The sequence below is a fragment of the Hyla sarda genome, chromosome 1, assembly GCF_029499605.1.
Source record: "Hyla sarda isolate aHylSar1 chromosome 1, aHylSar1.hap1, whole genome shotgun sequence".
NCBI classification, from domain to species: domain Eukaryota; kingdom Metazoa; phylum Chordata; class Amphibia; order Anura; family Hylidae; genus Hyla; species Hyla sarda.
Window position 1 is genome coordinate 34,131,176 of NC_079189.1, and position 21,306 is coordinate 34,152,481.

The 21,306-nt window shown below is 38.1% G+C and overlaps 1 protein-coding gene across 3 annotated transcripts in view; it reads left to right on the forward strand.

Moving 5' to 3' along the window:
• Nucleotides 1-21,306, forward strand: part of CTNNA2 (catenin alpha 2) — a 2,092,931-nt gene that overhangs the window by 579,430 nt on the left and 1,492,195 nt on the right. The window contains exon 8 of one of the 3 annotated variants that reach the window (XM_056553849.1): nt 3,855-3,895. The exons of the other annotated variants lie outside the window; for them this stretch is intronic. Within the exon in view, the coding sequence (XP_056409824.1) occupies nt 3,855-3,872 (18 nt within the window). The 3' untranslated portion in view covers nt 3,873-3,895. Of the gene's footprint in view, nt 1-3,854; nt 3,896-21,306 lie in introns of those variants that run through there. 3 annotated transcript variants of the gene reach the window in all.

The window sequence follows — 21,306 nt, forward strand, 5'->3', positions numbered from 1 at the left end:
ACAAATGTTCACACAATACATCTGAATACACATTACACCCACATGTTCACACAATACATCTGTATACACATTACACACACATGTTCACACAATACATCTGTATACACATTACACACACATGTTCACACAATACATCTGCATACACATTACACACAAATGTTCACACAATACATCTGCATACACATTACACACACATGTTCACACAATACATCTGCATACACATTACACAGACATGTTCACACAATACATCTGCATACACATTACACACAAATGTTCACACAATACATCTGCATACACATTACACCCACATGTTCACACAATACATCTGTATACACATTACACACACATGTTCACACAATACATCTGTATACACATTACACACACATGTTCACACAATGCATCTGTATACACATTACACACACATGTTCACACAATACATCTGTATACACATTACACACACATGTTCACACAATACATCTGCACTCACTTTTATAGGAAGCTGGCTGGGCACAGGGAATACTACAGTAAATGGATTTTCAGGCAGGACTCTGTGCTGCCTTCAGACTCGTTCACTCATCGGCAGACAGGAAGTTACACTGTGCGAGATCGTTCAGCAACAGGGAGGAGCTGGGGAGGAAGACGGAGGAGCTGGGGAGGAGGGGGGGTTGTTAAAGGAACCGAGCATCTCCAAGAGTGCCAGCGCTATACCAGTTACCTCTGCAGAGAGGCTCACTTCTAAATGAAGGGCAGGGAGATGCTCGGCTAAAGGGCAGGGTCAGGGCAGGGGCTGAAGCCCCCTTTGAACCCTATGTGTGCACGTCCCTGCTTAGTCTTTTGTACCATACTGATAGACTATGAGGTCCATAGGTGGAAATATCATACCAATAGACTATGAGGGTTGAGAGGGGACCCATCCCTGATGATTACATTCCCATTACTACTGGTGGAACGAAGCTGTGTAGGACTTCCCTCTCCAGATAAACTGTGCTATTAGCAAACATGGACGTGAAGAATTTTCTCAAAGAGTCAGGGAATGAAAACAGTAACCAATAATAGTCCTGTGTTACCAAACCAGGATCATAATGGAGGGAGAACATTCATGTAAGTGCAATTGCACCATGTCTTAATTTGCAGACTGTGCCCAAATTTGTTGCGGAAGATCCCAATTGGCTTAATTAATGAAAGAATAAGTAATTTATTGAAAGCCAGACTCATGTGAATTTGCCCTTATAGTTCTGAGAGGTCTATTGCATTTGAAGCCTTTGGGGTTTACCCTTGATGGCCTGTACTGAAAAGAAATAAAATAAATGCGTACATTACCATATTGGATTTTTATGAAAATAACAAAAAAATTACCGCCCACTTATAAATAAGTTATATTGTAATGACATGAAATTTGGTATATTTTGTTGGATTAGTCATATGACTTTTTTTTTAGGAAATATTAGAGAGTGGAGAAAGTAGAAGCCGCACGAGATTTCAGTTCCCACTGTCAGGCTCTATGTATAGGATTGCTATCGAGCATGGAACACGTTTCATTGTGTTGCGAATGTTTACCCACAGTAGACCTCATGAATGTATGAAAACTGAGAATTAACTGTATTTCTACCTCTTTGGGTGAGAGCTGTTCAGAGTCGGGACCTGCCCACCCATTACCAGGGAGTTCAATCCACCCGTATTCCTGGTGGGCTGTAAGAAAGAGAGTGGCAATTATTGAGCGTGTGAGAAAGTGTTCCTAAAAAACACACACTGGTACGAATGTATAGAATGTTTTAGAAATGTTTTCCTGAAAGCTAAAGAGTTCTTATCGCCAAGAGTCTCCACTTTAAAAGCATTTGATGCTGAAATATATAACTGGCAATGGTATGTACTTAGAGGGCGTAACCTCTCTAAAGTATTATAGTAGTTGTTTTCTTGTACATAGATGGCAGTATTATAGTAGTTATATTCTTGTACATAGGAGCAGTATTATAGTAGTTATATTCTTGTACATAGGGAGCAGTATTATAGTAGTCATATTCTTGTACATTGGGGACAGTGTTATAGTAGTTATATTCTTGTACATTGGGGGCAGTATTATAGTAGTTATATTCTTGTATATAGGAGGCAGTATTATAGTAGTTATATTCTTGTACATAGGAGGCAGTATTATAGTAGTTATATTCTTGTATATAGGAGGCAGTATTACAGTAGTTATATTCTTGTACATAGAAGGCAGTATTATAGTAGTTATATTCTTGTACATTGGGGGCAGTATTATAGTAGTTATATTCTTGTACATAGGAGGCAGTATTATAGTAGTTTATATTCCTGCTAATAGCAGGCAGTATTATACTTGTTATATTCTTGTAAATAGGAGCAGTATTATAGTTGTTATATTCTTGTTCATAGGAGGCAGTATTATAGTAGTTATATTCTTGTTCATAGGAGGCATTATTTTAGTAGTTAAATATTGTACATAGGGGGCAGTATTATAGTTGTTATATTCTTATGCATGGGGGCAGTATTATAGTAGGTATTTTCTTGTAAATATGAGACAGTATTATCATAGTTATATTATTGTACATAGTGGGCAGTATTATAGTTGTTATATTATTGTACATAGGGGCAGTATTATAGTTGTTATATTATTGTACATAAGAGGCAGCATTATAGTAGTTCATTCTTGTACATAGGGGACAGTATTATAATAGTTATATTCGAGTACATAGGAGGCAGTATTATAGTAGTTATATACTTGTACAAATGAACAGTATTATAGTAGGTATATGCTTATGTATAGGATCAAGTATTATAAAAGTTATATTCTTGAACATAGGAGGCAATAATATATTAGTTATAGTTTTCTACATAGGAGGCAGTATTATAACAGTTATAATCTTTTACACAGAGGGGTATTATAGCATAGGGGCTGTACTACAGTAATTTTCTTTTTGTACTAAGAGGCAGTCTTAAAGTAGCTCATAGAAAGCAGTGTAGTAATTTTTCTATTCCTGTTGAAGTATATAAATAAAAATCTCAATTAAAATTTCATATATGTGGGGCACAATAAAAACAAAAACATACTTTTTAATATTCTATTAATCCGTTGTCATCATATCACAAAAAATGTCCACATAAATTCTTATTGTGGTTAAAATAGCTTTTTCATTGACCAGATTTAATCAGAAAGCTGTGTGTACAAATCCGGCATTATTAGCCCTGTCTATTACAATAAGCACCATAGTGCAACCTGTGGCTTCCAAACATTACACTCACACAGTCTGTTTCTATTAAACAATTAACTATCACAGCATAAATCCAACGGTGCATTGAAACGTGATATTAGCAATTAATCCCACCAAATACCTTCCCCCTCCCCTAAACATGCATTTTAATTTGCCTCTCCGGCTATGGACCTATTACCCCTCCCAGGACTCGCAATTGATCGCCTGCCCCATTAACCAAAGTGAATGAATTTAGTCACCTGAGGCTCCGGGAAAGGCAATTAGACAGCGATCTTGGGCGACTAAATGCGACGGGCACACTCCAGTAAGAGTAAAATCGCTAGAGCAGCACACCAGGGATTATCACATCTTGGCCCACAAAAATAATCAAAATGTTTCTTTATGGAACTATAAACTTATTGATATAAAATAGAATGGTACGTTCCGGCATTCGAGCTCGAAATGATTTTTTTTTATACAAACCTTGTCCTCCGGGAGCTTAAATGTACTGTAAATGTAATTTGCTCTGCTATACAATTATAGTCTAAATAGACTGAATCTTAAGGGAGTCTGCTTCTTTGATTTACAAATTTGCATCACTTAAAATCCAATCAGCCCCAACTGTTCAGGTTTTTTTTTTATTATTAGGTGCAGGATACTAGATGAGGTTCAAGGCCAGAGTGTGGCGCCTCGCACCTTGCTCACAGGTTGTCACACAAAACCCAGCCGTTCGACCTTCAGCCATGGAATAGGATTGGACACTGACTCGGTGAATTGTTACCATATTAAAAACCCTTCGATTTTCAGTAACCAGTGTTTTATAGGCCAGCAGATTGCCTTTGCTTTTGGGAATTTGCTGTAACATATTGAGCTTAACAGATTTATGCAGGAACGTAAAACAAAAATACTGTAGCAGGCGCTCAGAATTTTTGAGCACGAGGGGATTAGAATTGCAGATGGCTGATACAGATAATGACATTGAGTAATTTAGCCTTGGATGGTAATCTGTTTTTTGACAGAATACATTAACATTTACCTGACGCATACAGGTGTTCTAGGAGAATGCTGTGCCGGCATCCAAGGAAGGTGTCATTGGGAGGAGGTGCAAACCTGTGAACTTGAAAGAACATGTCGAGACATAAGACATGCCAAGGTTGCCTTTTCTTTACTTCTTGATGCTGAAATCACTTAAAGGAACACAAACCCGATACTATTTTAAGATATGATATGTATGGACACTGCAGCTGTTAAAGGGGTATTCCGGGATTTTTGGTTCTTGGATTGTGAGACTTTTTGCAGCCTACAATATGAGTGCTGTCTCTTACCATATGCAGAGTGCTGTGCGGCCCGAGACAATACTTCCCAAGTCAGGTGCTGAAAGGGGGCCTGGCTGCATTGTCTGTTGAGTGTGAAGCCATCTACCCTGAGGATGTTACCGGCATACATGTGCGTGAATTCATCAACAAGCAGAAGGATAAACAAGGATTCCAAGCAGAGGGTCTGATAGCATCCAGTAAATCACAGAATACAATGCTAGTGAGGCTAAGGAAACCAATCATAGGTATAGGAGTTGAGTGGAATGTGCAGAAAAAAATTTGCTTGGAAATTCTGTTGCAGCAGAATCCCATTGCTTTTTTTTCTGCAGAGGAAAGAATTTCCCATTTCCAGCCTCTGCAGAAAAAATGACATGTCAATTGTTTAGGTGAAATCCATTTGGAAATGCATTCCCTGCTTTCTGACTGACTAACCAGCCCCATCAACAGCAAACCTGGTAGCCATAGACATAGCCATTGCTCAGAGTGGCAGATGCCGCACCAAGCGGTGGAGTGAACAGGTAAGTAAATAACAAGTAGTCAGTATTAAAACTGCACTATATGGATAATGTTTTGTCGGCTTGTGCACCAGAAATTCTGTTTGGGCCAGAATTGAAAAAAAAACCTGACTAGCTATCCATTTTATCGAGAAGACCTAAAAAAGGGGCGTGGCCGTTGGGGAAATTGGGCATGGCTGCCAAAAGGGGGCGTTTCCCGACATTTTTACAAAATCCCTACATATTTACTAAGGTTTATACAAAAAATGTAGTGGATTTGAGCTGAGGAAAACCCGACAGATCAGAACATGTGAAAACAAAGCAAAATGTAGGGAAAAGTGCAAAATGTAGGATAACCTTAGTAAATTCATTGGAAAGGAAATTGTAGGGAATTAAAACCCACAAACAACTTGATTTAGACAATATTACACTTGCTAGCTTTGCTGAATAGACTGGAACAGAATGAGTCATTTCACCACTAGAGGATGGGCAGATTAATTGAAGCTCTTTTGTACCATTGGAGGCCTAGATAAAGCAGGATAGTTACATCGTACAGTTATAATATGCTCTGTATGCAGCTCCCCTTTCACTCCTTTATGTCTGGGATGCGGCTGTATTCCACAGGTTCCACAAGACGATCATAATCATTGACATTTCTCTGTCAAATACTTCCTGTTTGTTGTAGTTGTCGTCATAAAACACATTTAGATTGCTGTCTTCTCTATCTATATGGAATGGATGAGTATGTCCGAAATATTGAAAGTTACAAAAAATAATAAAAAGATACAATTTTACAATGCAAAATAAATAATAAAGCAATACAAATGCCCTATACATAGCAAAACTAAAAAGAGGAGCCACAAAAAGCCAGAAGAGTCTGTCAGTTGAATTTGCTTTTGTTGGTACAAAAACATATCTTTTTGTGAATAACACTTAACAAAAACTTAAAAAACAACATCAATAACTCTATAATACAAAAAAGCTTGATGGAGTTTTTTATTTTTTTTATAATGCTGGCTCTGTTATTTTAGTCCGTCAGTGTAATACACGCTGTTCAAGAAGTATAAGATACAATAATTATGTATACAAATATAAATAACATTGTTTAATACTCAAGTCCAAGCAAATCATGTAAAAGTGATATATTTATAATGGTGATGAAAACCGATATTCTCTTCATTTTTTTTTTTTTCAATGTTTTTTTCCACTTCACACATCCACGTTTTCATTTGCCGTTTGCCGACACACAAGGACAAGGATTCATTATTTTAGCTGATAGATTCAATTTGTGACAGTATTCTATCTCGCCCGAGTTAAACCTGATTAGCACATTTTGAGTAATGTTCTGCTCGCGGTTATCAATCACCCTCTTGTCTGTATTACTTAAGAGCTGGCGCACACACCAAGGTCTGTTTAAACATCTCTCCTGTTTTGATCCTTACATTTTGGGGCTGGGACGCTTCTTTATTTATTTAAAGAGTCTTTTTTTTGTATTTTTGGACAGGATATGAGGACGAGATATGAGGATCGGATATGAGGTCAGGATATGAGGATGAGATATGAGGACAGGATATGAGGGGAGGGGTACCGTATGTTACATGGTTACCGTTACTATGCTGTATCACTGGTTAAAAATAATACCTTTTTACATGGTTACCGTTATTATACTGTATCACTGGTTAAAAATATTACCTCATTTATAGGAGAGTTTTCAAAACATTATGTAAACCCCCCTTTTCTACATACAAGGTCAATGGCAGCTTGGGAAAGGGTCTTACAAAACCTCCAGGATTCAACACATTCCCATTCTTATATCCTGACCTCATATCCTGTCCTTATATCCCGACAACATATACTGTCCTCATATCTCATCCTCAAATCTTGTCCTTATATCCCACCCTCATACCCTGTCCTTATATCTCGACCTCATATACTGTCCTCATATCCCATCCTCCTATAATTTCCTCATATCTCATCCTCATATACTTTCCTTATATCCTGACCTCATATACTTTCCTTATATCCTGACCTCATATACTTACCTCATATCCTGACCTCATATACTTACCTCATATCCTGACCTCATATACTTACCTCATATCCTGACCTCATATACTTTTATACTTACCTCATATCCTGACCTCATATACTTACCTCATATCCTGACCTCATATACCTACTTCATATACTTTCCTCACATCCGTCCTCATATTCCATCCTCATATTCTGTCCCCTTACAGATCCACCTTTTTTACACAGGATCTGTGTTGGAATCCACGTAAAAACCATTTTAAAAGACATTCCTGCTATAGTTCACACTGTGAATTATGGCATCCCTTTTTACTGATATGGATTTATTTATTTAGTTTAATAAATGCTTTATTTCTAATAATTATTAATATTGACATAATAATATTCTATGAAAATTCAATTTCGGGTAGCCGGAGTGTGGGCTGCCAAGATGCAGCAGGTGTGTTAAGAGGCACCCCACTTGCCTTGATGGCTGCCCATTCAGTACCCATGGAAATCAAAAATACAAACAGACAGCCTTTGGCTGTCTAGGCATGCTGGGAGTTGTAGTATTGCAACAGCTGGAGGCCCCCTGGTTGGGAAGCTTTTACCTTTGGTACATAAAGATAACCCATACAAACATTGGGCATCATCCAACATAACAATCCCTTGAACACTATGGTAGAGTTAATCATCTTCTTTGCCTTTAAGAGCAGTTGTCTGAAATACACGTACGTAATGCAGGTTTCATATAAAAAGGAGATTGGGAGGTAAAAGTGGCAATCTGAAATGCTATAGACAACAGTGGAGTTCTATACAGGGTAGAAAGTGTAGATCAGTGGGGAGTCCTCTCCTGTAGTTTTAATCTCACATTCCAGCAGATCTCTGCAGCACATTGCAGAGCTCAGCACCGACATGCAGACCTTCTGGAGGAAAATGATTAAAAAACCATTTAGAATCATTCCTTCCCTTTATTTGGATGTACTCGGGAAATAAGTGCTTTAAAACTTACGGCTTTGACCACTTTCAACCTGCTGCCTGCTGGTTATTTTTTAGACAGTTACAATTTTATTATGTTAATTTCTTGTCACAAAATGCAAGGTAAAAAAAAAAATAACGCTTTTACTAGAAACCCAGAGTGGAAAACAGTGCCTTTTATTTTTAATTTTTAATTAATTTATTTTATTATTATTATTATTTTGTTTTATTTTGAGAAAATATAGTCTTGGTAAAAATTAAAGTAGGCACCCACAGCTTGACATTTTTCTTTGCCTTTTCTCAATTGAAAAAAAGCTACATAAGCTTCCCAAATAAAACTGCTCTTAAAGGAGTACTCTGCCCCTAAACATCTTATCCCCTATCTAAAGGATAGGGGATAAGATGTCAGATCCCGTGGGTCCCGCCGCTGGGAGCCCCTCGATTTCCCTGCAGCACCCGGCATTCGTTTAGAACCCCGGCTGCTGTATCGGAGGCTCATGATGCCCCCTTGTGACGTCATGGCCAAGCCCCATCAATGCAAGTCTATGGGAGGGGGCGTCTATGGAAGGGGGCAGAGTTCTTAGTGTAAATGTTCACCATGCCTAACTACTGGTACTGAAAGTAGAGCCTAATGTATTTTTTATTCTACTCTAAAGTGGCTTCAGGTTCCCTATAAAAAATAAGAACCCTGGACTATTGCTTAGTTTGAAGTATGTGGGTCCATTTAGCTGTAGAGGAGAAGTTTTGTGTCTCACCTAAGATTTTGGAGATTTTGTTAAAAAGGACAGAAGTTTAATGGAGAAAAAAATACTGCATGTCCAATATTTTTTTTAGCTCAACTCCCGTAAAATAACAGACACCTAATGGTCCCCATTCAAGTCAGAAGAAATTGGGACCAAGTCGTGTCTGTTGTGCAAAAGGTCGATTTGGCACTGTTGTGTGGAGCAGAATGGACCCTGAATGGGTTGGAACATAATAGTAATGTACATGTATCCTAAGTTCACATTGCCGTTAAGCTCCGATCCGTTCTGGGTCACATTTTTTTTTTTATGCACCGAACGGACCCATAATGCCTTGGGGCACAACTGACACTGCTGGTTCCTGATGGTCCCATTGACTTATATAAGGTCAGGTGGGAATATGGTATTTTAGTGGAGTTGAGTGGTAAATAAAAATTGGACTGGCAGTATTTTTTTTTCTTCCCTCTACTCCCATCCTTCTAACAGACTAACCGACAGAGCTCTCTTTACTGGAGCACAACGGCAGTGTGAACAAGCCTAACTCGAATAACAAATGAAATGCTCCCCTTATCTAAGTCTAATTGTCACAGTTACTGCCATACCCTACACAGCTGAGACCACTGCAGAACATATGTAGCATTGTATGGTGCTAATTCCAATGACTCTCCACTCTGATTAATAGAAGCGTAGGTCTTTAAGCCCCAATAAGACATTAGGGTTTGTTAGAGCCTATTGGTCATACCTTATTGCTGAATTGTTCTGCAAAGAAAGGGCTGCTGGACTAGGAGAGAGCAAAGTGTTAAAAATCCTGTAAAACTTTTAATATGTAAAATATCTAAATAAAAACATAAAATAACACAAATTATGAGTAAAGTCAAATAACAATGTACAGTAACTGTGATACCCTTTATATTGGGCACATAGTCAAGAAAATGTTGTGGTAAGCTGAGCATCTGCCTCGGCTGCCATAGCCCCGCACCTGTTTGACTCTCCATAAATCTAGGCGCCAGTTCTCCCTCTGTGGTTGGTTTTATTGTGTTTTGTCCTGTTGAATAACTTATCAGGCGTCTGTTTAGTCCTCTCCTGCTCATTTATTTCAGTCTAATTAATGGCTTTCCGCTGTTAGACTGTTTTTCAATAACAGCATAGACAACACAATATAAAGACATATGAGTTGTCTACTTTCTCTAACCAGAAGGGCTGTAATAAGGTCCTCAACCATGGGGCCAAAAGTGGCAACTACTACTACCACCATATTTGTGTATCTATCTATTTATCTAATCTGTTTAACCTATCACTCCCAGGCTTGAGATTAGTGCAAACCTTAATCTTGCCTCAACCACTGTCTCTACCTTCTTGGACGATCCACCCTAAACAATGACCTTCAACTAGGCAATGGTCCATACACTAGATTAAGTGCAGGGGTGTCAAGAAATTTCAGAAAGTCCAGGTCAAAAATGTATGGAAAAAAGTGCTTGCAAATCAGAAGACAAAGGGTAAACAGGGACAAGCTAGATTGTTAGAGTGTACGAGGGAAGTGCAGTCAGAGTCAACACAAAGTCAGGACAGGCAAAGGCCAAACACAAACCAAAAGAGTGTCAAAGTAGAAACACATCAGGCAGGAGTGTAGTCAGGAAACCGACAAGAGGTTAGGTTACAGGAGGTCAGAGCAGTACAGGAATGCAGGGGACACAAGGAATAGGAATGATGGGACAAACCACAATCATGGGCACAGTCTTGAAACAAGCAGATATCCCATCACTGGGAAGTGTGAGCTCTGTGGCTTATTGGCCATCATTCACACCTTCTCATTGGCTGAGTTGACCACAATACTCAGTGAGGAACAGCCTTGCTATGTGTATCTAGAAGATTTTTTGTTTATGATGTGTTAACTTAGCCTAAGGGTGAAAATATATGCATTATGAAGAGTTTATGTGAAATTTCTATCTATACATTACAACTGCAGCAGGAACCCAGCATTTGTTTAGAACGCTTGGTGCTGTGGGACACCCGCGATCAGAAACCTTATCCCCTATCCTTTGGATAGGGGATAAGATGTCTATCAGTGGAGTACTCCTTTAATATCAATGGGGTTCTATGTGATTATTGGAGAGTTTCTTTATACTGGGTTATTTTCCTCTTCACATGTAAGATCCAGGAAAATATATATTTTTTTTTTCTGCCACTTCCAAAGCTGTTTACTGTGAATATGGACAAATATTTATCACTGCAACTCGGGAAAAACCTTCACGTATTTTCCAAGAATCATAAAGAAGACTGAAGTTGTTATTGCTCGGCATGAGGCCCGAGCTGATCAATAATGGTTATATGTCGTTTGGAAGAGGTGAATTGTCCAATTTGAATGCAGAGGATTGAACAGTATTAGAAAACTAAACCAGGAGCTATTTTTAAGCTCAACCTTTTTAATGTATGCAACGACGAAGAAGCCAATCTGTCTCGCAGAGATGGGAGGAGGGGGCTGGATTCCTGATATGTTTTACTACAAATATGCGAAGAATGCAGAGCTAAGAATTTTCCTAATCATGATTATTTAAAAAAAAAATTCAACCCACCATTTTCAGGGAATAGCCAATAGCCAATATTTAAAAAGAATAAGAACCAAATAACCAGGATTATAAAAAAAAGTCATCATTTTGAAACTTAACTATAGAATAATTGATTTTGGTTTATTTAAAAAATGTTGCTTCTTTTTTCTTATAATTAAGCAAAATGTTAGCAAAATCTTTTTAATTCCGGATTCTTCTTATATTATATGTGTATATTTCCACTCTCTGAGGCATGGTCGCATATTACGGTGGCTTATGTTTTATATATATATATATATATATATATATATATATATAGGCTTGAGAAAGGCCTCATGGTGAGGCTGAAACATTGCACATTCTTAATGGGTGAATAAAGTCACTTATTTCTCATTTTCTGGAGTGCCACTTCCTATTTGTACTATATATATATATATATATATATATATATATATATATATATATATATATATATAGTCATGGCCGTAAATGTTGGCACCCCTGAATTTTTCAAGGGAATGAAGTATTTCTCACAAAAAAGGGATTGCATTAACACATATTTTGCTATACACATGTTTATTTCCTTTGTGTGTATTGGAACTAAACCAAAAAAGGGAGGAAAAAAAAAGCAAATTGGACATAGTATCACACCAAACTCCAAAAATGGTCTGGACAAAATGATTGGCACCCTTAACTTAATATTTGGTTGCACATCCTTTGGAAAAAATAACTGAAATCAGTCGCTTCCTATAACCATCAATAAGCTTCTTACACCTCTCAGCCGGAATGTTGATCCACTCTTCCTTTGCAAACTGCCCCAGGTCTCTTATTGGAAGGCGCCTTTTCCCAACAGCAATTTTAAGATCTCTCCACAGGTTTTCAATGGAATTTAGATCTGGACTAATTGCTGGTCACTTCAGAACTCTCCTGCGCTTTGTTGCCATCCATTTCTGGGAACTTTTTGACATATGTTTGGGGTCATTGTCCTGCTGAAAGACCCAAGATCTTGGACGAAAACCCAACTTTCTGACACGGAGCTGTACAGTGCGACCCAAAATCCATTGGTATTCCTCAGATTTCATGATGCTTTGCACACATTCAAGGCACCCAGGGCCAGAGGAAGCAAAACAACCCCAAAACATAATTGAACCTCCAACATATTTCACTGTAGGTACTGTGTTCTTTTCTTTGTAGGCCTCATTCCCCTTTCGGTAAACAGTAGAATGATGTGCTTTACCAAAAAGCTCTATCTTGGTCTCATCTGTCCACAAGATGTTTTCCCAGAAGGATTTTGGCTTACTCAAGTTCATTTCCACAAAATGCAGTCTTGCTTTTTTATGTCTCTGTGTCAGCAGTGGGGTCCTCCTGGGTCTACTGCCTGAGCCTGCAGGACAGCTTGAATATCTTTGGAATCTTTGGGATTTGTTTGGGGCTGCTTATCCCCCATCCGGACTATCTTGCGTTGACACCTTTCATAAATTTTTCTCTTCTGAACATACCCAAGGAGATTACCTACAGTGCCATGGATTGCAAACTTCTTGATAATGTTGTGCACTGTGGACAAAGGCAAATCTAGATCTCTGGAGATGGACTTGTAACCTTGAGATTGTTGATATTTTTCCACAATTTTGGTCCTCAAGTCATCAGAGAGTTGTCTTCTCCTCTTTCTGTTGTCCATGCTTAGTGTAGGCACACACAGACACACAATGCATAAACTAAGTTAACTTCTCTCCTTTTTATCTGCTTTCAGGTATGATTTTTATGTTGCCCACACCTGTTACTTGCCCCAGGTGAGTTTAAAGGACCATCACATGCTTGAAACAATATTATTTCTCCACAATTTTGAAAGTGTGCCAATAATTTTGTCCAGCCCATTTTTTGAGTTTGGTGTGACATTGTGTCCAATTTGCTTTTTTTTCTCCCTTTTTTGATTTAGTTCCAATACACACAAAGGGAATAAACATGTGTATAGCAAAACATGTGTTACTGCAATCCTTTTCTGTGAGAAATATTTTATTTTCTTGAAAAATTTCAGGAGTGACAACATTTACGGCCATGACTGTCCTTCACAGTAGGGAGGAGACATCCACCAGCTTCGTACAATGGCGTACAATGGCACTGTGAGCAGGCTGAGAGTACTTCCATGCACATGATCAGGATCATGTGGCTCTCTTGCGCACCTGACCAGCTCCCCCGGCAACCACCGACGCTAAAAGCGAGGCAGTATACCAAGATCGCTGGGCAGTGAGCGCATTGAGCCACACATCTGAACAGGTACCTGGTATGTTTCAAACCAAAAACGAGTGCATAATACAAAGAGTGCACAGTGCATTACCAATGAGGGTGTAGACAGACCCAGCAGAGGAAGGCTTCTACAAAAATATTCACATATATAGATAGATAGATATAAAAGAGCAATGTAAGTAATCTACATTACAATAACTACAAAGTTACAGGATACACTATTTACCCCCCAAAAATTAATTGATATTGACCTGTTTTTCTACCTAAACTTTGTGATAGAGGAAACACAACAATGATGCTATTATCCTCATATATCATCGTTATATCCCATCATTACATCACTTCCTCATATCCCAACCTCATATTACGTTTAAAAAGGCATGCTTGCAGAAAGCATTGCTTGTGTGAGGGGTGCGGCTTGCAAGCTGGACTGACACACTCACCAAGAGATGCCAGGCACCAGCAGTCCAATAGACTCCCCCGCAAATGGGGGTGGGTTGGTCAATTTAACTATTATATATATAATTTATATATATATATATATATATATATATATATATATATATATAATTTTATTAAAAGACAAAGCCGAAAAATTTGTTTGTATGTTTTTAGCTTTTTTTTTTCCTCTTGATGAGCCTGATCACGTTGGAACCATTGGGAAGCAGTACATACAAAATATATCGGAGGAAGAATCCTAAATTTAGTTTTTTTATTCACTTTGTAGCGTTGTTGGTATAACACTGCATCCTTAATTGATTTCCTTTTAACATAACAATACAATACAATAATATTAATTTGAGAGACCCAAAAGTGTTTTTACATTATTGGAACGACTACAAAAAGTTTTCTACTCCTCTCACATTGTGTTTTCTGCTATTCATACTTGTTGATTTTCTTATTTTATATATATATATAAATGTTTGTCACTTTTTTACATTTCAGACACAACATAAATATCACAACCTCACGTCTGAAAATTCTGAAACATCAAAGGCCACGATGGCCTTAAGTTTCTATTGATTTTGAGATACTTTTTTATTTATTTTTTCTTCATTGTTATAGTGTAACATAATAAAATGTCATTACACCCATCGGAGCTATAACGACAGAATAGAATCTCCGGCTAATGGAAGTGAAATTAAGCTCCGCTTTGGTAACAAAGTACATGCAAGTAATAGAGTACCAAAAGGTTGCCATGGTTAAAATTTTTTAAATTAAAGGAGTACTTAAAGGGCAGACATGTTTTTAGGGGAAAGCCTCCTCGGTTTCTCGCATAATAGGTGAGTGACCTTTCCAATGTGTTCTCATTTTTATCGCAAGAAAATGACAAAGACAGAGAGAAAAAAGGGACAGAAAAACTTGTTTTGTTTCTCGTAATGGTTTATGGATTTTCCCTGCAGGGATAAAAGTCAATTTGTATGATTTTCTGTATCTGAGACAGTTGTTAAATTCGATGAATAGTATTTTCTTTTTCTTGAGTTGCTTCTAATAAATGGACAGATTTAAAACTTAGCTGCTGGGTTATATTACAGAATATTCAATATTTACTCTTCTTTTGTTGCAATTGCCCAAGTGTCAACCGAGTGTTGGGGTCATTCTTATGATGATTTTGATCAATGATTGCAATGATCAATCACCAGTTAGAGTTTGAAAGTCTTGGGTTTGTACCAAAAATTGCCTTAGGCAACACTTTCATGTAGAAGGAGATAACAAAAAAAAAAAAAAAAAATATATATATATATATATATATATATATATATATATATATATAGTCATGGCCGTAAATGTTGGCACCTCTGAAATTTTTTGAGAAAATGTATTTCTCACAGAAAAGGATTGCAGAGGGAACTGTGTTCTGCATTGCAGCAGAAAATGCCGGTGCGTTCAGGCGCTCTCCTCGCAAGTGTAGATCAATCCAAGGTTGGATACAAATCAAATCCAAAATGGGAAATTATATATAGGCAAAAGGATTTTATTTAACATAAAAGAATAAAATAGGGATAGTGAAAAAAGGCCGTAACATGGGGGGTGGGACCCACCCCCCATGTTACGGCCTTTTTTCACTATCCCCATTTTATTATTTTATGTTAAATAAAATCCTTTTGCCTATATATCATTTCCCATTTTGGATTTGATTTGTATCCAACCTTGGATTGATCTACACTTGTGAGGAGAGCGCCTGAACGCACCGGCATTTTCTGCTGCAATGCAGACCACAGTTCCCTCTATTTCCAAGACCGCCTAGGATCATCCTAAGACGGAGAAGGTGACGTGGCAGCACTCCCGAACTTTCTATTCACTACGCTATATGGTGTTGTACCCGTAGTGCAACACCCAAAGGTGAGCAGAACTGCTTCTCTTCTCATTTACCCTCAGTTATTAGGAGTAACGGCACATTGCTGCGCTTTTTTTCTGTTCCCTTTTCTTTCTATAGAAAAGGATTGCAGTAACACATGTTTTGCTCTACACATGTTTATTCCCTTTGTGTGTATTGTAACTAAACCAAAGGAAAAAAGAGAAAATTGGACATAATGTCACATCAAACTCCAAAAAGGGTCTGGAAAAAATTATTGGCACCCTTTCGCAAGTAACAGGTGTGGGCAATATAAAAATCACACCTGAAAGCAGATAAAAATGAGAGAAGTTCACTTAGTCTTTGCATTGTGTGTCTGTGTGTGCAACACTAAGCATGGACAACAGAAAGAGGTGAAGAGAACTGTCTGAATACCTTAGAACCAAAATTGTGGAAAAATATCAACAATCTCTAGGTTACAAGTCCATCTCCAGAGATCTAGCTAATCTCCCTGGGCGTAGAAGAGAAACATTGATGAAAGGTGTCACGCAGGATAGTCTTGATGGTGGATAAGCAGCCCCAAACAAGTTTCAAATATATTCAAGCTGTCCTGCAGGCTCAGGGAGCATGAGTGTCAGCACAAACTATCCGTCAAGATTTAAATGAAATGAAACGCTATGGCAGGAGACCCAGGAGGACCCCACCGCTGACACAGACACATAAAAAACCAATACTACATTTTGCCAAAATGAACTTGAGTAAGCCAAAATCCTTCTGGGAAAAGTCTTATGGACAGATGAAATCTAAATTGAGCTTTTTTGTAAAACACATCATTCTACTGTTTACCAAAAATGGAATGAGTGAAATATGGTGGAGGTTCAATTATGTTTTGGGGTTGTTTTGCTGCCTCTGGCACTGGGTGCCTTGAATGTGTGCAAGGCATCATGAAATCTGAGGATTACCAACAGATTTTGGGTTGCACTGCACAGCCCAGTGTCAGAAAGCTGGGTTGGTGTCCGAGATCCTTGGTTTTCCAGCAGGCCAATGATCCCAAACATACATCAAAAAGCACCCAGAAATGGATGGCAACAAAGCGCCGGAGAGTTCTGAAGTGGCCAGCAATGAGTTCAGATCTAAATCCCATTGAACACCTGTGGAAAAATCTTAAAATTGCTGTTGGGAAAAGGCCTTCCAATAAGAGAGACCTGGAGCAGTTTGCAAAGGAAGAGTGGTCCAACATTCCGTCTGAGAGGTGTAAGAAGCTTATTGATGGTTATATGAAGCGACTGATTTCAGTTATTTTTTCCAAAGGATGCAACCAAATATTAAGTAAAGGTAGCCAATCATTTTGTCCAGACCATTTTTGGAGTTTGGTGTGACATTATGTCCAATTTGCTTTTTTTCCTCCCTTTATTGGTTTAGTTCCAATACACAAAAAGGGAATGAACATGTGTATAGCAAAACATGTGTTACTGCAATCCTTTTCGGTGAGAAATAATTCATTTTGTAGAAAAATTTCAGAGGTGCCAACATTGATGGCCGTTGATTGCCGGCACTACTAAATTTAAAGGTTCAGTGCACTCTTAATTGGTCAGCTGCAGGGCGGACCTTATTTAAGTTCGGCACCTACCTATCTTGGTGCCTTGTGCCAAGAGAAAGCTTTTCTCAGTGTTTGACTACTTAGTGTTCCTGACCTCCAGCTCCTGATCTGACTTTGCTCCTTTGCTGCCTGCCTCCTGACCTAGTGCCTGTGACCCGACTGTGCTTCCTAGCTGACTGTCCTTCTGACCTTTGCATCGTCTGACTACGTCTTACCATCTGTGTTGAGTTACATCTGGGCAATCTGTGTGGACAGATCGTGCCAGGGGTAGCAACCTGGCTGCTGCCTGCCGCAGCAAGTCCATCCCACTTTGCGGCGGGTTCTGGTGAAAACTAGCGGCACCTTAGACTCAGCTCCCTGATACGGTTCAGTCATTGTCCACACAGGCCAGCGGATCCACTATATAACTTTCTTGGTCAACCATGCATGTCAAAAATGATTCAAGTACCAAGAACCAGCCAATACGTTTTAAAGCATACTAGATAGGCAATCGATAAGCACAACATGCAAGTCATAATAGCTGGAATGGATAAAGTCCAAATGCAATGGTCATCTGTTTCCTGTTAGAGACCATGAAAAAGAAATGTAAACGTGAAGGTGACCTACATTTTTGTACTTTAACAAAAATAAAAAAAACTACTACTAAACATGTCATAATAGTCCAGAAAAGAGATAAACTGAGCCCACAGAGTAGTTTAAGTAGTATTAAATCTCACTCAGTTAAGAAAAAGTAGTGTTCAAGAAATGTGTGAGTTGATCTATCTCCCCTCATCTTCTCCCCCTCCTTGGTTGTACCTGATTGATATTTGTCTTTTTTTTTACCGTTCTAAAGCTTAGCACAATGTGGAGTATATTTTGGTTATCAATTCATTAGGGCTGTTATATAATTCAAAAGGAGTTTTGGGTGTGGGAGAAGCGCAAAAGGGCATTGTGTTAGGAATTGTTGTGCCATCAAATATTCATAAACCCAGCTCGAGTAACACTGTACTTATGAGAGATGTTTAAGAATGAAATGATTGAGGGTCCATAGACCGTACACATCTCATATTCCTGCTAAGCTCCAAGTAGAGAGGTTTAGGTTGAGAAAGTAATGGGACGGTCAACAATGTGTAATGGAAGAACTTCATGACACAATTATTTTTTTCCAAGCTGGCAGGTAAGCTGAAATTGTGATATAAGGAGGAGAAACAGGTTGAAATGGATGTATCAACCATAGGTAGACATCTAGAGTCATACTGTAGGTGCAGATGTAGTCTATTTCCTATGGATAATAATGATAGGAAACTTCCAATAAGGTACTTGATCCAATATAGAGGCAAAGTTATATTGAGATAGGTGAGAAAAGCTTGAAAGCCTAAAAGTTTCTAAAATAATATTAGAGTTTTGGCAAGACTGTCCAAACGTATTCTGATGAGCAGGGCCAAGGGTTCCATAAAAAAAGTCAAATATAATGGGGTACCAAAGACACCCTTGATGATTTCAGTAATTTTTAAGGACTGAGAAGTCGAACCAGAAGAAAATACACTTGCATAGAAAACTTTCAAATCTGTATTGAGCAAAGCTGTACCGTAAAGTAGCTCGGTCTATCTGGGATCTTTTCTGGTTTGGGGAAAACAATAGGCAACAAATGCAGCATGGGATTGTAATGGATAAGAAAGTTTTTGCCTGTTTATTGATAATGTTGACTATTCTAGCACAGAGAGACCTAAGAATTCCTTGGGAAAGTCCAGATCACTTGAAAAAAAAAAACACTGGGGGTTCATCGGTGACCTGTTGTCCTGGTAATGGTACCAAAGGATTTTTTTTTAATTATTGATTCCTAAATTTCACCCTGCATTAAACCCAGTTATGGTATATAAGTGGGCTCCTAACTGAAATGGTGTGAAGAAAGGGGATGATTATGACTGTAAAATGATAACTGTGCAGAAACTGTGATTTACCTTTAATCTGAAAGTTTCTGTTTTTCTCAATTTGCTAAAGACTTTGGAAACATCTGAAAGAACGAAATGATCATTGAAGCAACAAAAGTAGTTAAGGTAGCTCTTGGCATGAAAACAGCTGTGAGGAAACAAAAAAAAGCCATTTCTCCTAGCATTGCTGTTTTTTCCTCTTTTTTTATACAATCAAATAGCGTAAAGTAATAACATATACTTTTTATGCTCATTTGGACTCTCAGATGCTTTTAAGTTTGGTCTAAATAACATTTTTTTCCTGAAGGTCCTAAAGGAAAAGTAAGTTCATCCTTGACTTGAGGTATTAAAATGGAAATAAGAATTGTTATTGAGGGAAGGGGGGATTTTATTGAACCGTTTTATTTTTCCCAGAATAGCCCATGTGCAAATACTTCTCACTACAATTCTCAAAAAACACCTCTATGTAGAACTCTTCTGTTTACCAAGTCTTATATCATGTTTTGGCGACGTGCTCTCAATGTAAAGTGACTCAAAAGCCATCGAAGATTCTCAGTGACAGGATATATCATTTTGACAGTGGAAAAATGATGAAAACATATTTCAGAGCTTCTCTATACATTGCAAATAGACTACAGCTACTACTAATTCAAAAACAAATGCTATAATCAAAGGGCATATGGAAATACCTATAAGTATTGCAATAGTCATGCAACTTCAAAAATATTATTAATAAAAATAAAAAATAAAACACTTTAACCACCTTGAAAAAATTGTCTTTGGATGCATAGCACGACAAGCACCTTATAGTCACTTTAACCATGAGCTGTCTGCATCCAACCAGTCTCTGGTAGCTAGGAGGATGCACTACAATGAAGAAAAGATCCGAGGACAAATCCAAGGCACACCCAAGAGAAGACACTTCAATGGCTTTACCAACATCTACCAAATTTTTCTCACCATTTTTAACAGAAAAAGTATCGCCTAACAGTCACCTTTGGCTGTTCAGCTCTGGGCACAACACCAAAATGCTCCATAATAATTGTGGCCAAGAACAGCCTGCATCCAATTGTTTTCTGATAGCTGGGACGATTATCGACAATGAAGAGAGGATCCATGGCACAAGCAAGAGAGGACAGTATCTAACCACAGCCACCAAATTTTTCAAATTTTTCTTACTGATTACCCTAGAATAGTGTCAAAATAAAAAATGTGATTATTTGCAATAGGACAACACATTTTGAGGCTACAACCTCCCTCTTCGTCTGGTTCATCAAATGGCCCTGACTTGACATCAGATAGACCTGACAAAGAGGGAGGTTGTAGCCTCAAAATGTGTTGTCCTATTGCAAATTAATGTATTTGAGAATATTTGGTGGCTGCGGGTACTGTAGGTGAAAAATGGTCTCTTGTTGTGCCTAGGACTTTTTTCCCAGATCTTTTCATCATACGAGATAACAATATCTCACCAAAGGTCACAGATGGCACAGGAAAGAAACATTTTTTTTTTCTGTAATACCTCGGCCCATATTAATAATTTGTTGGGCAACCCTTTTTAGTCTTCAGATGAAAGGGATGGCACAAAACCATTTGCCTCAAATAAATGTTCCTGTATACTACTTCTGATCCACAACTATTTCAAGCAGCAGAATCCAAATATATACTTTTTGGTCAAGCACCAGCTATTAGGGGAATCCATGATCTTCATGGTGGCTTAGTGGCCAATGTTTCACACTGGAATTCCAAACTTCATTACAACCAAAAAAGCCTACAAATGAGGCCTTGCTTTCGTCAATGTATTTTTTACCCACTTTTACAAAACCTACCAGACTTTCAGTGATTTTGGTTATTATTAAGTATATTGTAATTAAAATAAATAAATGATATTGAGGAAAGGTACTAATGTAATGTGGGGGAAAATGTTCTGTAATCGGCTATATAGAACGTGATAGTTATGGTATAACTA